This window comes from Stegostoma tigrinum, chromosome 9, assembly GCF_030684315.1.
Source record: "Stegostoma tigrinum isolate sSteTig4 chromosome 9, sSteTig4.hap1, whole genome shotgun sequence".
NCBI lineage: Eukaryota > Metazoa > Chordata > Chondrichthyes > Orectolobiformes > Stegostomatidae > Stegostoma > Stegostoma tigrinum.
The window spans coordinates 24,938,123-24,956,002 of record NC_081362.1 but is presented as its reverse complement, the minus strand read 5'-3'; the positions used below and the strand labels follow the sequence as shown (position 1 = coordinate 24,956,002).

Here is a 17,880-nt window from a genome sequence, read left to right as displayed (position 1 = left end):
GACTTGCTGGAGGCTCTCCAGCTACCCAAATAAGTGACCATATTAAAGTGCAATGCCCACACAAAAGATAACAACATGGAAGTCCAGGGTAATGCCCTGGCAGATCAGGCAGCTAAAATAGCTGCCCCAATCACTCCTGCCAAGAGCCTCAAGCAGACGTGAATTTGTATTTGCAAATATATTTTATTTTGTTCAAAAAGCACACAATTTATTATAGTCAGTCAATGTGGCATTTTATAAATGCCTACATCAAAGCTAAAACCTATTTGACTCCCAACCAAAACAAAATAGATTCTAAACAAGGTCTCACACCTAACATGCATTGTCTGACCTAAAATGTCACCTCTTTATTACACTGATAAAACTTTCAGTTCTCTCAGGACTATGACTTGAAAGGAATTTGGGGATTTACATATATATATTAGTCATTTAAAATCTTTTAACTGATTAAAGATTTAACAGCATTTTAGGTTTGTTCAGTACAACCTCATCAATGGTGTGACCCTTTGATCTTTTACTTATAAATTCTGTGTTGAATACCACCTCTCTCAATAACACCTGAATAAGGACTGAGGCTCTGAAAGCTTGTGTTTTCAAATAAACCTGTTGGACTATCAACTGGTGTCGTGTGATTTCTGAACTAAAGACTAATCATGCAAATTCAGATGGGACAGGCATTTTAATCCCATTAGGAGTGACGGGCAGCACTTAGTAAGTGCTTAAACTATCTCCTGTTTCCCCATGACAGATGTCACACAAACTTGTGTACAATATTACAACAATGTGACACCATCCTGACAAAATGTTAATGCATGTAAGAACTGTGTATAGAAGAGGCTGCTGTAAAACTGTACTTTGGATTCCATCGCCACCTCGAACTGTGCCACTGAGGATGCTCAGTAAACAGGCTATTTTCAACACTCATCGATCTTGGTCTTTATTAAACACAATGCCACACAGGGGTCAGATGATATTGATAAACAATTCAACGCTCATGCAGTTGTGTAACATCAGTTGATTTCTCCAATTGTATTAATGGTTTTGTAATCCACTCAGTCCTATTTGTTATTTTATTGTATATATGACAGGACTAAAATAAATACTTATTTCTTTAGAAACAAGAAAAATCATTTGTCCCTTATGATAGATGAACCTGCACATTCTCACTATATCCATCAATTCCTGATTGAGAACAGCACAGAAGTCTATTTCATAAATTTAGCCATCACACTTAAAGGCACAAACAGAAGCAGAGTTGTTGTTTTTCACAGAGAAAAGTTAACAAATAGTTTGCAAATACAGCACCAAAAAGCATTTAAGGATATTCCTTTCCCAGGAATTCACTCTCTTACCTGATTGGTCTCAATGTATTCTCTCAGACAGAGACCCTTGCATTCATCCTCATGGTACTCTTCCTTGCATTCACGGCAAAAAACAAACTGAACGAAAAAATGTAGAGAATGAATTACATTAAAGTAGTTAAAAAGGTGGCAAGGATAAATAAGCAGTTATCTGTACAACCTAAGTGTTTCATTGGGTGGACTGTTGTTGTGGCTTTAGAGTCTTTCTTTCTTTTTGGAGAGTAAGTGAGAGACTCCAGCTGGCTTTTGTGGCTTTAGAGTCTTTCTTTCTTTTTGGAGAGTAAGTGAGAGACTCCAGCTGCCTTTTTTTTGGAAAGGTTCATCAAACTGCAAGTCAGTCAGGTAACAGAGTGCACAGGGACCCCTTATTCTGGAATTAGAAGCCCAGTGGTGGAAGTCTGATCTACCGATGGCTATTAGATTGTCAGAAGTCCATCAGCTCTTAAGGTCAGCAGTGCTGCTGTGAAGGCTGTACCTGCTGCTGTAATATCAGATCACTAGGCCCCAGGTAAGTCATGTTGGGAGTTGGGAGCAGAGTACTACATACAGGAAGTGAGGGTAGAGAGGCCAATGGCAAAGTTAGGGATAGCTGTCAGGTAGAATATCCTTCCCTCAATCAGGCACTGAGTGCTTTCGAAGGATCACCACTTCCCCAGCCATTAGTGGGAACTGGCTGGCTGCATGGTTTTAGCTTTCATGCACACTGCATGGGCGACAGTCCTACCTACAGCTGGATTAATACCTGTGGTGGTGGGATGAGATCATTAGGTGATCAATAATTGGCCCCTTCTCCCTCCAAGCTTGATGGCAGCAAAAGCAGATAATCCTGCCACTTCATTTTATTAATGTTGATCTGTGACTCAGCTATTGTAATTGCTCAAGTGGAATCCATATTCACCGGACAGCTCTAAGAGTATGCAATTTCAACTGATGAACCTCAGGTTCATGTGCACCTCTGATGTCTGAATTCTAATTTGCATTATATCATGTCCACCCAACGTTCTGCTGGCCTAGAGATAATGGGAACTGCAGATGCTGGAGAATCCAAGATAATAAAGTGTGAAGCTGCATGAACACAGCAGGCCAAGCAGCATCTCAGGAGCACAAAAGCTGACGTTTCGGGCCTAGACCCTTCATCAGAGAGGGGGAATGGGGTGAGAGTTCTGGAATAAATAGGGAGAGAGGGGGAGGCGGATTCTAACTATGCCATAATTTTAAAATTCTCATCCCTGTTTTCAAATATCTTAGCGTACTTAAGCTTCAAAATCACTGTAACTTCCTCTGGTTTCACAATCCTTCAGGTTCTCTGCGTAACATCAATTCTGAGAATGTGGTTGGATGCAATATGGTGATAATTGGATTTAGGTGAGGAGGGTTGAGATTGAAGATTGCTTTGGAGTGTTGATTTGAAAGTTGAATTGAGAAGATTGATTTTGGGAATGAGATCACGAGTAAGATCAGGAATGGGTTCAGGAATTAGATTGGGAATAGACTTGTGAAAGGGATTGTAAATCAGTTTGGGAGTGGGATCAGGAATGGGTTTGGCAGTGGGTTTTGGAATTGATCAGGTGTGGGTTTGGGATTGGGATCTGGAGTCAGTTTGTGAGTGGGATCAGAAGTGGGTTTGGGAGTGAGATTGTGAGTGGGTTATGAAATGTTGACATTTGAAGCAGCTTTGTTGGTATTGACATTGGGAATGGAAGTTGGAGAAGTGATATTGGAAATGGGCTTGTGAGGGTTAATATTGAAATGGGTTTTGGTGAAGAGATATAGAATCAGTATTTAGGCAGGAGTTAGATCTCATCAGGTTATTGGTATGTACTTTCTTATACATTTTATGACAGTAAATAATACCTTCAAATATTTCTTCAGTCAAATTGATCAAGTTAAATACAATCATCTTAAAAAAATGCAAACAACATTGTTTCAGGCAACATCTACGTCACACAACTGAGATGTTGTGGTAATGTCACTGGACTAGTAACCCAGAGTCCCAGGTTAATATTCTGGAGAAATCAGTTCAATCCTCGTGTGGTAAATGGTGGAATTTGAAATCTATAAAATGGGAAAGCTAGCCTAATAACAACTATGTAACCGTCGTCAACTTATTGTACAAGCCCATCTGGTTCACTGATGTCCTTTTGGGAAGGAAATCTACAATCCTTGGTCCAGTCTAATGGTGACTCCTGACCTTCAATGATGTGGTTGACCTTCTGAAATGGCCTAGACAGCAAATCAGTTGAAGGATATAAACACTGCTCACATATGCAAGAAAGAAACATGTAACCGAACAATGTTTTTGCCCTGAGATAGTAGGAACTGCAGATGCTGGACAATCTGAGATAACAAGGCATAGAGCTGGATGAACACAGCAGGCCAAGCAGCATCAGAGGAGCAGGACCCCTTTTTGGGTCTAGGCCCGAAACTTCAACCTTCCCACTCCTCTGATGCTGCTTGGCCTGCTGTGTTCATCCTGTCTACACCTTGTTATCTCAATGTTTTTGCCCCCACTGCTAATGAATTCACACTTCATAAACTGATGGATACCAATTTGATTGGTCACTGTTAAAGTATATGGAAAGAATCATATAAAGTGTGAAATATGTAAGAAACTTTTTTTGGATAAATATATTCAACATTAGGTCAAAGAAATGTTGCAATGTTCTACAAGTCAATGTGTTTGCAGAACAGTCATTTCATTCTGCTTCTTGCACAAAGCTTTTCCAGAATGTATGTGAGGCAAGTTAGTTCCAAAATTAATGCTAGATGCTTTGGTCAAATCCAGACACAGCCTTAATTTCCAAAAGAGCTTGTTCTCAAAGGAAGGGGAGAGAGATTGATTGCTGAGACTGATGCCACTGAGTTGCTCTGTTTGATGAAGCATGGTCTTTAGGGAAGCATTTTTAAGCTACTGAGATAACAATTTAATATTCATGGACAAGTGGATGGACATGTGGCCCCAAGCATGAAGAGAATTTGAAAATCTGTGCTCTGCATTGAAATTGTTCCTCGAGCAAATGTGAGCACACACACAAGAATCTGGTCCATGTCGTTTTCAGATATTAGGTGGCAGTAAGAACAGCAAGAACCTTGAAAGCCCACAAAATGTATTTAGAATTACTAAAGCTTTTTCTGCATCATTTCATTCCTATTTGGAGATATATACTTATTTAGTATTGAAGAACTTAACATTTCCTGAAAGACATATTTATGACATGATCACAGTCCCATTTCAAAATTGTAAATCTGCCCTATAACATTTGCTTTATATAAATTGCTTTATTTTTGACAGATTGAAGCCACTTTTGTTTGAATACATACTACCATCCACCTCCTAATGGTACCAAATTGTACCCTTCTAGATGATGGAATTTGTTGATTCTCTGTGTAAAGCTGCTTTCAGACACATGATAGATCCCATCAGAGATGGTCAGGAAGTGGAAACTTATAGCATGAGGGGTTCTGTCACAGTCTTGACCCTTTATCCTCGTTGCCCATGTAGGCATAGATTATTTCCTTTATAATTAACAACCTGGATGATGAAGAGTTGATGTTAACTTGCAAAAAGCAGCACTAATGTGGCAATAATCTTACATAATCTAATTTGAGGCCTTTCCTGCCAACCTTAACAGTTCTTTGTAGTGCAAACGCTGTAATTAATGCATTGCAAGAGTTCATTGCTATGCTGTTGGTCATGCCATGTGGCAACATTAACATGGGCAGAATTTTTTGTTGAAAATGAGCGCATGATGGAGATATGAAATGAAGTTTCTGACTTTCAAACAGATACTAAATTAATCTGCATGCCGTGGCCAAGAAGTCCCTGCATTTCTAATTGCATTTCACTCAAAGATTGGATTTAGTCTAATTGTTTTGGGATGCCTCTAGGTTATGGGAAGTAACGTCACTATTAAAAAGCAAGCTCTTTTCCTAGGAAAAGACCTGCAAACCACTTGGCCTCTTTCTCAGGACCCAAGGGGTGGCACAGTGGCTCAGTGGTTAGCACTGCAGCCTCACAGCACCAGGGACCTGAGTTCAATTCCAGCCTCAAGCGACTGTCTGTGTGGAGTTTGCACATTCTCCCTGTGTCCGTGTGGGTTTCCTCCGGGTGCTCTGGTTTCCTCCCACAGTCCAAAGATGTGCAGACTAGGTGGATTGGCCATGCTAAATTGCCTGTAGTGTTCAGGGCTGTATGGGTTACAGGGGGATGGGTCTGGGTGGGATGCTTCAAGGGGCAGTGTGGACTTATTGGGCCAAAGGGCCTGTTTCCACACTGTAGGGAATCTAATCTAAAATTTGAAATACTGGTTCTTGGAATTATTTCAAATTGCAGTGTGAAATATAATTACATCTGTTTCGTGATGGACCATTAGTCAGACAAAAATTTCTTAAATTACTGGAAGAGAAGTGGATGTGGAGAACTATTGTTTTAATAATGGATAGAAAGACATGTCTTTTTATAAGATCTTTCATAACCTCAGGTGACTGCAAAGTGCCTTATAGCAATTAAATATTTCTAAGTGTAGGCATTGTTATAAAGTAAAAAATGAGGTGATCAATTTGCTTATAGCAAACTCTCCACAAATAACAATGTGATATTGACAAAGTTTTTTTTATATGAGAGGGATTATTTGACAAATCCAAATTGGTTCGGATACTTGGGATAAATCCCCTTGTTTTTAAATTGTGCAATTGAATCTTTCCTATCTGTCCCAGATAGTGGACATGGCTTCAGTTGACCTATACAAAATAGAAAACAAATGTACCTTTAAACTTGGGAAATAATAGGCCGAATGGGATATAATCTCATGCAAATTAGCAAGGTGAGCATGGCAGGTTTTATAATGGATATCCGAGCTACAGAAGAAAACACAGGGTGAAATGGGTCTGTGCCAGTGTGAAATGGTTCACACTAATTCAGAGGCTTGGTTTCACACATCACGTAGTTTCCTCTTCCAGTTTTCTTGGCTATCAAAAAGTAGTGCTCTGAGTTGATCACTCACTGATATGGTCAAGTCCTGACACATTCTAACACCAACAAGAAGATTCTTGAAACCAATCTGCAATAACAACAAGAAGATTCTTGAAACCAATAACAGCAATATGTCAGTAAGCACAGTCTCAACTTTCAGTCAGTAATCTATCTCTTGCTGTCTGTTAAGCTTGCAAAGAACTCAATATGCTTTCTCATGCAGTGTTCCATTTTCTAAGCGATCAATAACACCATGAGATGTTTCTCTCTTAATCTCTTAAGTGCCACCTTTATCAAGAAGTTTGCAACAACTGTATCTGAACCAGAAGCAAAATCATTTTGTTACCATTTTTAACAAAAAGTGTTCATACAATATTCATGCATACTTTACTGTCTAAAGATGAGCATCTATGTTACAAGTCTTTTTTTAAGCAAGCATTTCAACACTTGAGTGCTACATTAATGTGTGCAGCAGTGCTTCAGCAACAGAATGATTTGGCTCTGCCTTCTTTTACATCACTACTCCAGTGTTAATGTTCATGCCTTCAGTTGCCTGGGGCCTAACCCTTAGCATTCTCTCTACCTCTCTACCTCTACCCCCCTGCACAATGCTGCTCAAAACCTACAACAATGAACAAGCTTTTGATCACTTCCTAATATCTCCTTCTGTGGCTCAATGTTAAACTTTCTCCAATGATGCTTCTGTGAGTCATTTTAAACCACTGTCGTCCAAATACAAGTTGTTGTTATAGAACACCATATTCCAGACTTTTGTCACGATGGAGAAGCTCTTTGTCACAGTGAAAATGGCAAAAATACCCAAAATTTAAAAGCCCCATCCTCAAATGCATCATTTCTGACTTTTTGCAAGAGTAAATTTGGTAACAGACCAGACTTTGTGGTTTGTGGGGATAATTGGCCAATTAATGGTCAAATATTTTCCAGTGAAATTCCATTTTGTTTTTTATTAGTCTGGGATCTGGGGTGCGCAGAGCAATCAGGCTAAAGCGGACCTATTTCGTGAATATATTTTGTACAGCCAAGTCACCCCTTTGAACAGGTGAGGTGCCCTGTGGATATAGTTTCAGGATATCTTAGAAGGGTTCACATGTCAGCTGGCGATAGGTTAGGAGGGAGACAGAGGTCAGGTACTCTTTAACATTCAGAAGATTAGACAGAAATGAGTTTAAAAAGTGCATAAATCTAATGGAACTACCAAATCTATCAAAGAAATGTTGAAGAACTAACGAAGTTGTAAAACTGTCAAGGAAACTACTTGCTGATTAGCACATACCATCCTCCCTTGGCTGATGAACATCTTAAATAACACTTAGAGGAAGCACTGAGGATGGCAAGGGCACAAAATGCACTCTGGGTGGGGGAGTTCAATGTACTGTACCAAGAGGAGCTTGGCAGCAGTACTATTGATCGAGCTGGTTGGGTCCTAAAGGACATAGCTGTTAGACTGGGTCTGCCACAGGTGGGGAGGGAACCATCAAGAAGGAAAATCATACTTGACCTCATCCCTGCTAATCTGCTAACTACAGCTGCATCTATCCACGACAGTATCGGTAAAGAGTGACCACCACATAGTCCTTTGGAGACAAAGTCCCACCTTCACATTGAGACTAACCTCTATCTTGTTGTGTGGCACTATCACCGTGCTAAATGGGGCAGACTTCGCACCGATCTAGCAGTTCAAGACTGGACATCCATGAGGTGCTGTGGGCCATCAAAAGCAGAAGAATGGTACTCCAGCACTATCTGTAACTTTATGGCCCAGCATATCCCCCACGCAACCATTACCACCAAACCAGGGATCAACCCTTGTTCGATGGAGAGTGTAGGAGAACATGCCAGGAGCAGCGTCAGGCATATATGAAGATGAGGTGTCAAACTGGTGAAGCCACCAAACAGGATTACTTGCATGCCAATCAACATAAGCAGCAAGTAATAGAGCTAAGCGATCCCACAACAAATGGGTCAGATCTAAGCTCCGCAATCCTGCCACATCTAGCCATGAATAGTGGTAGACAACTAAACAACTCACTGGAAGAGCAGTCTCCACAAATATCCCCATCCCTAATGATGGAAGAGCCCAACACATCAGTGCATAAGATAAGACTGCAGATTTCACAGCAATCTTCAGCCAGAAATGCCAAGTGGATGATCCATTTCGGCCTCCTCCAGTGGTCCCCAGCACTACAGATACCAGTCTTCAGCCAATACGATTCACTCCACATGATATCAAGAAAGAGTTAGAGGCACAGGATACTACAAATGGTAAGGGTCATGACAACATTCCGGCAATAGTATTGAAGACTTGCACTCCAGAACTTAAAGCTCCCTTGGCCAAGTTCTTCTAGTGTGCTTACAAAACTGGAAATGTGTTATATTACCCAAGTGTGTCCTGTACATAAAAAACAGGACAAATCCAACCCGGCCAATTACTGCCCCATCATTCAACTTTCAATCACTTTCAATAAAGTGTTGGAAGGTGTCATCAACAGTGCTATCAAGCAGCACCTGTTCAGAAATAACCTGCTCAGTGATGCCACTTTGTGTTCCGCCAGGGTCACTCAGCCCCTGAACTCATTACAGTCTTGGTTCAAACACAGACAAAAGAGCTGAATTCCACAGATGAGAGTGACAAACCTTGATTTCAAGGCTGTATTCAACCAAGTGTGGTATCAAGGAGCCCTAGCAAAACTGGAATCAATGGGTATTGGGGGCAAACTCTCCAATGGTTGGAGTCATGCCTGACACATAGGAAGATGGCCATGATCATTGGAGGTCAATCATCTCAGCTCCAGGACATCTCTGCATGAGTTCCTCGGGGTAGTGTCCTAGGCTGAACCATCTTCAGCTGCTTCATCAATAACCTTCCCTCCACAATTAACTCAGAAGTGGGGATGTTCGCCGATGATTACACAATGTTCAGCACCATTTGCAATGACTCAGATACTGAACCAGTCCATGTCCAAATGCAACAAGATCTGGACAATATCCAAGCTTGGGCTGACAAGTGGCAAGTAACATTCATGCCACACAAATGGCAGACTATGACCATCACCAATAAAAGTCAATCTAACCACCACTCCTTGATATTCCATGGCGTTACCATTACTGAATCCCCCACCATCAACATCCTCGGTGCTATCATTGTCCAGAAACTTAACTGGACTCTTCATGTAAACACAGTGGATAGAGGATCAGGCTAGAAACTGGGAATACTGCGGCGAGTACCTCACCTCGTGACTTCCCAAAACCTGTCCACCATCTGCAAGGCACAAGTCAGGAATGTGATGGAGTATGCCCCACATACCTGGATGAGTGCAGCCCCAACAACACTCAAGAAGCTTGACACTATCCAGGACAAAGCAGCCCACGTGATTGGCATTACATCCACAAGGGTCCACTCCCTCTACCACCAATGCTCAGTAGCAGCAGTATGTACAATCTACAAGATGCACTGCAGAAATTTTTACCCAAGATCCTTTGACAGCACCTTCGAAACCGATGACCACTCCCATCTAGAAGGACTAAGGCAGCACATACATGGGAACATCACCACCTTCAAATTCCCCTCCAAGCCACTCACCATCCTGACTTGGAAATATATCGCCATTCCTTCACTGTTGCTGGGTCAAAATCCTGGAATTCCCTCCCTAATGGAATTGTGGGTCAACCCACAGCAGGTGGACTGCAGCACTTCAAGAAGCACCTCACTGCCACCTTCTCAAGGGCAGCTAGGGATGGGCAAGAAATGCTGGCTCAGCCAGCGATGCCCGCATCCCAAAAAATGAATAAATAAGAGTAACTGTCAAAACTGTAGCAGTTGTACTTAGAGCTGTTAAAGTTGTCAAACAACTTAGAATACAAATATTTGTTTTCACAAGTGATTAGTGATCAATTTTGAGTGTATTCATTGATTTTTTTAATCCATTACTTTTCCTTTAAATAGTGACATAATCAATATTCATACAATATGTTTGCCTGAACCCTCAGGTTTGCCTATAGTGGGTACTATGGCAAGGGCTGGTGTAACCCGGAAGGGAACTCTGGAAGTGGTTTGCTGTAGCAGTAAAGAAAGAAAAGTTGGACTCTCTTTAAGTTATTTTGATTTTATTTTGTGAATGGCACTTATGTATAAGCAATAGTACACACTTTTCACTGTATTTTATTTTGAGTACATGTGGCAATAAAGGATATTCAATTCAACATTTGAGGGAGGCAAAGCGTGGTGGGTGGGGACCATCAGTTTGGTTCAGTTGGCTCTATGTTAACATAAAGGGGGGGTGGGTATGGTGGTGCCGGTTAGCACAGGGACGACAAAGGGCTTGGTATGAGTGGAGTGATGTGGCATAGGCTTGGTATGAGTCGTGTGGAGGTGCCAGTCTTGGACAGGGGTGGACAAAGTCAGAAATCACAAGCACTTCAGATGAAGGAGTGGCAAAGCAAAAGCTTGTGCTTTCAAATAAACCTGTTGGACTATAAGCTGTCATCATGTGACTGCTAACCTGGTAAGAATGCAGCAGAGAGTGTGTAGGGGGAATGGGTGTATCAGGTGAGGGTTGGGGGTTTCTGGCTCAATTCTCTTTTATTGAATAGCAGTGCTATGTTGCTGTGCAGAGATAGGCCTTGCGTCCAGTCCAAATCTGCAGCTAGCAGCCCCCACTCTCATTTTAGAGTCACCTGCCTACTTCCCAAGGAATGCCCCCAAATTGGACTGAAAATCCTACCTTCTGGGCCATGTGCTCCCAGGTTGGGTTTTGCAGAGGCAGGTTTGGGGCCTAACAGTTACTTTATTTGAGGAGATGGTAGAAGAGCGGTAATGTCACTGACCTTGAAATCTAGAATCCCTGGCTCATGTATTGGGAATATGGATTGAATTCCACCACTGTTGATGGTGAAATTTTAATTCAGTTTAAAAAATATCTGGGATTATAAATTAGCCTAATGGTAACCTGTGATCATTGTCAATTGTCAAAAACACTCACCTGATTCACAAATGTCCTTTGGAAAAGTAAATTTGTTATCCTTAACTGATAGGGCCTACATTTGATTTCAGATCTACAGCAACATGACTGACTCTTAACTGCCCTCTGAAATGGTCTAGCAAGTCACTGAGTTCAAGGGCAATTAGGGGTGCGCAATAAATGCAGGCCTAGCCAGTGGCACTCACATCCTATAAACAATAAAAAAGGAAGATCTAATAAAATGATGTGCATGCGAGTCACTGGAAATGTGCTGTTAATAGGGTAGCCAGTGAGAACAGAGAAGCAAGGCTAAATGTTCTGAAATAAAGGTCCATCCCCAATTTGGTCCCTTCAATTGAGCTGGGTTAGAAATCCTTGTGTAATTTTGCAATACATAGCACTGATTTTAACAGCACAGTTATGAAGCAAAGCTTTCTCTTCTTGCATACTTCCATTTACAGTTAATGCTGTATTTCATAACAATACCTGAGATAAATGCAGTGAAAGCTTTTTCATTCCATGAGCAGAATCTGATAGGACTCTTGAGTGACAGGGGCTGGGTGAAATGTATCGCATAATTGAATGACAAACTGCAGCGAAACTTATCTTGTCGCTGAGAGCAATTTGTGACGCCTTTTCACAAGTGGCATGCTGAGATTCTTGCAAGGCAGTGATGAGTTGCCAATAGACCGGGATGAACATTTGTTAAGCCTTGTTCACGGCATATCTTGCCTTGTTAATATTCAGCCTCCTATCTTACCAAACTTATCGAGTCAGCTTGATGTCAGGAAAGCTCTACAAGGAACAGTATGATCTCTGTGTTGAAAACCAGACATTAACATCACAGTGCATGTTCTATAGGCACCAGCCACATGCACTCCATGTCTATCATCACCAACATCTGACATGTGCCAATTTCTAAGAATCCCCATAGCACATCTCCAATTCACTTACGGCCAATTCTGTACTTCAGTGCTACATTTGACCTTACCTTACCCATAGCATCCCTGCCTTTTTATGCTTTGCTCCCACAGCCAGAGTTAGAATTAGAATTAAGTTGTCACGTGTACTCAAGTAATAGGATAAAGGAGTGCAGTGAAAAGTTTACAAAGTTGCTATTCCCGGTGCCATCTTAGGTACAAAGGTGCCAAGGTGCAAAATGTTAGGTACAAAGAAATAAGCTAAAATTTAAACAATACAGTCTTTCTCAGTAGAAGGTAAAAAAAGAACTATAGCCTTTCCTTAGCCATGGTCCTGCAGACGGTTCACGCGTGGCTTTCTCACAAGGTCTTGGAAACCCCATGAGAGTTCAATCTGCTCTGCACTGTGCTCACACTCTCCTGCTCACACTGGGCTTGATCTCTCCCTAGTACTGGGCTCAATCTCTCCCCTGCACTGGGCATGCACTCCTCCCTGATGCCACGTTGCCACCAACTGCTAGAGTCTTGTCCAGCTCACCAGACAACTTGCCACTAAACACCATCTGGTCTCACTAGCCTCCTCCCCACAGATCGCCTGAATCCTGATCTGGTACAATACTGAACCCCAAGCCACTTCCATGCTGCAGACCTCAAAGAAGCCAATGGCAGCGTCATATCAGCTGTCCTGGGTCAAAGACTGACTCCAGGCACACAGTTGCTGCTGCCTCCACAACTGGAGGTCCCTCCAGTAGGTAAGGTGAAAAAAAGCTAAAAGAAAGTAAAAAGAAAAAAAAGAGAAAAAAGAGATAAGAATGAAGAAAAGAAAGGTGGTCGGAGTGGACTAGCCCAATTCAGGAGACTTACTCTGTTGCAATCTTCAAAACAAAGCCAGGAATACGAGCCTCATTATTACTGTGTTGATGCACTGTTTTGTACAGGTACAAAGCCAGGAAGCTTATCATAGTTGCCAGCAGACGTCAGTTGAATTAAGGAGCTGGCTTTTGCTCAGAGGTTTCTGGCACAGTAAGTCAAGAACCGTTCAGGCTTGGGGTGGTCAGAGTCAGGATCCTCTCCTCGTTAGCTTGGGCAGCACACCATCCATCTTGACTCTTTGCCATGTTGTCAGCTATTTTTCTCATGGGGGATATTGCTGGGGATGAAAGCGCGTGGTATTGTTATTACTATTGGTACAGGTGGGAGGTGTTTTGAGCACTTGAATAGGCCGCACAGAGGTTATGTAGGATTAGTGGCATCTGGGATCGGGGTGGGTGAGGATGATGTTGCAGGGAATAGTGAGAGTGGTAGAACATGAACGTTGGTCAGAGGTGGGTATATTAGCAAAGATGGAATAAGTGTAAGATATGGGACAGGAGATGGTGGCACTTATGTTACTGGAGTAGAGGAGGACATTGGCCTTCTTCTGGCAATACTGTGCATTCCTCCAGATAGCTACGATTGCTTTAACCAGAGTGGTAGCCTCAGACCAGGCTGGTATGTTCTGGTGCCATAGCCTCAACAGCTGGTCCTGGTTGAGGAGGAAATCCCAGTATGACCTCCGGGATCGTGTTCACAAACTGAGCTGCCAATTTCCCCTGTCAGTCATATTCGGGGCAAATGTTAGCCAGGTGCAGGACAGTTCCAAACTGACAGTGGTTCTTTGGGTGCACAGCTTCCACACATTTTAAAGATGGTGTGGGCACAAGGGGTGAGAGTTAATTGAGGGATATTCACTCAGTGACAAGTTGCTCTGAGTAAAGCAAGATTGGAAGGAAGTTGAATTTAAGAGATGCCATAATTTATTGAGGTAATTAATGAGGTGGGTTTGGAAAGACAGTGAGAAAACTTGCTAGACCTCACGGCGATGAACCACGCAAAAAACTCAACGCAACTTGGACTTAGCCCGTAAGATTCAGCCACATATGTCTGATACAATTTTCAAGTCAAATTAGTATTTGGAATTTATGAACTGCTCAAATTCTATCCTGGAAGATTACTAGTGTGGTATTTCTTCGAAAATGGAGGAAAAGAAGGACCCGTTCACACTCTGAAGTATGCAAATAGAATTTGTGCTTTAAAATAAATTTACATCTTCATTAGTAGCATCATACATTGTGCTTTAAATACCCCACAAGTCCAAAGGAAACAAATCCTTTAAGACAAGCAACAAGTTAAAACAATTTTAATTTTGATTTTGATGAAATGTGTGGGATATATATATATATACATATATAAAAATATTTCATATTACTGTTTGGATTTGAAAATAGTGGCATAGGGGTGTTTTTATGAATGGATTTAAAAATTAACTAGTAGTGTCCTTTCTAAACCATCATTTTAAACTAACTTGTGCCTCCTGAAGTGTTAATGGAGAATTCTTCATATTATGGGAGTTTACAGCCAGAAAGAGAAAACATCAAGCCATTACTTGAGTAAAGCCTAAGATGAGCATTTTCTGAAAAAAAGTTTAAAAGTTTTTGGTAACAAAGTGTGGAGCTGGATGAACACAACAGGCCAAGCAGCATCTCAAGAGCACAAAAGCTGATGTTTCGGGCCTAGACCCTTCATCAGAGAGGGGGATGGGAGGAGTGAACAGGAATAAACAGGGAGAGAGGGGGAGACGGACCGAAGATGGAGAGAAAACAAGATAGGTAGAGAGGAGAGTATAGGTGAGGAATTAGGGAGGGGATAGGTCAGTCCAGGGAAGAGGAACAGGTCAAGGAGGCGGGATGAGGTGGTAGGTAAGAAATGGAGATGTGACTTGAGGTGGGATAAAGGGATGGGTGAGAAGAAAAACAGGTTAGCGAAGCAGAGACAGGCTGGGCTGGTTTTGGGATGCGGTGGGGGGAGGGGATGAGCTGGGCTGGTTTTGTGATGCAGTGGGGGGAGGGGAAGAACTGGGCTGGTTTTGGGATGCAGTGGGGGAAGGGGAGATTTTGAAGCTTGTGAAATCCACATTGATACCATTGGGCTGCAGGGTTCCCAAGCGGAGTATGAGTTGCTGTTCCTGCAACCTTCGGGTGGCATCATTGTGGCACTGCAGGAGACCCATGATGGACATGTCGTCTGAGGAATGGGAGGGGGAGTTGAAATGGTTCGCGACTGGGAGGTGCAGTTGTTTGTTGCAAACCGAGCGAAGGTGTTCTGCAAAGCGGTCCCCAAGCCTCCGCTTGGTCTCCCCAATGTAGAGGAAGGCACACCAGGTGCAATGGATACAATATACTACGTTGGCAGATGTGCAGGTGAACATCTGCTTGATATGGAAGGTCATCTTGGGGCCTGGGATAGGGGTGAGGGAGGCGGGGTGAGGGAGGAGGTGTGGGGGGCAAGTGCAGCACTTCCTGCGGTTGCAGGGGAAGGTGCCGGGTGTGGTTGGGTTGGAGGGGAGTGTGGAGCGGACAAGGGAGTTGTGGAGAGAGTGGTCTCTCCAGAAGGCAGACAAGGGTGGGGATGGAAAAATGGCTTGGGTGGTGGGGTCGGATTGTAGATGGTGGAAGTGTCGGAGGATGATACGTTGTATCCGGAGGTTGGTGGGGTGGTATGTGAGAATGAGGGGGATCTTCTGGGGGCCACAGCCGACGTCGACGGAACCCCGCCCACAGCTGACGCCAACAGAACCCCGCCCACAGCCGATGCCGACAGAACCCTGCCCACAACCTCCACAGCCAGCAACCCCAGAGTAGGCAGCCACACTGAGCCCTGCCGCATCTTCACCATCCCCGCAGACCTCCCACTGACTGAGGACGAACGGTCAGTCCTAAGCAAGGTGCTCACCTTTGTCCCCCTCCACCCACACATCAATGAATACCAGTCACGTTTGGACATTGAGCAGTTTTTCCGCCGCCTTCGCCTCCACGCTTACTTCTTTAACTGGGAGCCTAACCCTCCCTCCACTGACCCCTTCACCTGCCTCCAACACAAGTCCTCTTCCTGGACACCACCCCCAGGCCTCCTACCCTCCCTTGATCTCTTCATCTCCAACTGCCGTCGAGACATCAACCGCCTCAACCTCTCCACCCTTCTCACCCACTCCAACCTCTCCCCCGCAGAACGGGCAGCCCTCTGCTCCCTCCGCTCCAACCCCAACCTCACCATCAAACCCGCAGACAAGGGTGGTGCAGTGGTGGTATGGTGCACAGACATCTACATCGCCGAGGCCAAATGCCAACTCTCTGACACCTCCTCCTACCGCCCCCTTGATCATGACCCCACCCCGGAGCACCAAACCATCATCTCCAACACCATCCATGACCTCATCACCTCAGGGGACCTCCCACCCACAGCCTCCAACCTCATTGTTCCCCAACCCCGCACGGCCTGTTTCTATCTCCTTCCCAAAATCCATAAACCTGCCTGCCCTGGTCGACCCATTGTCTCAGCCTGTTCCGGCCTCACCGAACTCATCTCCACCTATCTGGACTCCATTTTCTCCCCTTTGGTCCAGGAACTCCCCACCTATGTCCGTGACACCACCCACGCCCTCCACCTCCTCCAGGACTTCCAATTTCCTGGCCCCCAACACCTCATTTTCACCATGGACGTCCAGTCCCTATACACCTGTATTCCTCATGCAGATGGCCTCAAGGCCCTCCGCTTCTTCCTGTCCCGCAGGCCCAACCAAACCCCCCCCACCGACACCCTCATCCGCCTAGCCGAACTCGTCCTCACCCTCAACAACTTCTCTTTCGATTCCTCCCACTTCACACAGACAAAGGTGGTGGCCATGGGTACCCGCATTGGCCCAAGCTATGCCTGCCTCTTTGTAGGTTACGTGGAACAGTCCCTCTTCCGCACCTACACAGGCCCCGAACCCCACCTCTTCCTCCGTTACATTGATGACTGTATCGGTGCCGCCTCTTGCTCCCCAGAGGAGCTCGAACAGTTCATCCACTTCACCAACACCTTCCACCCCAACCTCAAGTTCACCTGGGCTATCTCCAACACATCCCTCACCTTCCTGGACCTCTCAGTCTTCATCTCAGGTAACTAGCTAGAAACTGATGTCCATTTCAAGCCCACTGACTCCCACAGCTACCTAGAATACACATCCTCCCACCCACCCTCCTGCAAAAATTCCATCCCCTATTCCCAATTCCTCCGGCTCCGCCGCATCTGCTGCCAGGATGAGGCATTCCACTCCCGCACATCCCAGATGTCCAAGTTCTTCAAGGACCGCAACATCCCCCCTGCAGTGGTCGAGAACGCCCTTGCCTGCGTCTCCCGCATTTCCCCCAACACATCCCTCACATCCTGCCCCCGCCACAACCGTCCCCAGAGGATCCCCCTCATTCTCACATACCACCCCACCAACCTCTGGATACAACGTATCATCCTCCGACACTTCCGCCATCTACAATCCGAACCCACCACCCAAGCCATTTTTCCATCCCCACCCTTGTCTGCCTTCCGGAGAGACCACTCTCTCCACAACTCCCTTGTCCGCTCCACACTCCCCTCCAATCCCACCACACCCGGCACCTTCCCCTGCAACCGCAGGAAGTGCTACACTTGCCCCCACACCTCCTCCCTCACCCCTCCTCCCTGACCCCTATCCCAGGCCCCAAGATGACCTTCCATATCAAGCAGATGTTCACCTGCACGTCTGCCAATGTGGTATATTGTATCCATTGCACACGGTGTGCCTTCCTCTA

At 44.3% G+C, this 17,880-nt stretch overlaps 1 protein-coding gene across 8 annotated transcripts in view; it reads right to left on the bottom strand.

The window, feature by feature from the left end:
- Positions 1–17,880, bottom strand: part of prkn (parkin RBR E3 ubiquitin protein ligase) — a 977,400-nt gene that overhangs the window by 39,030 nt on the left and 920,490 nt on the right. For all 8 annotated transcript variants that reach the window (XM_059648413.1, XM_059648412.1, XM_048535676.2 and 5 more), the window contains one exon: positions 1,353–1,439. In XM_059648413.1, the coding sequence (XP_059504396.1) occupies positions 1,353–1,439 (87 nt within the window). The remainder of the gene's footprint in view (positions 1–1,352; positions 1,440–17,880) is intronic.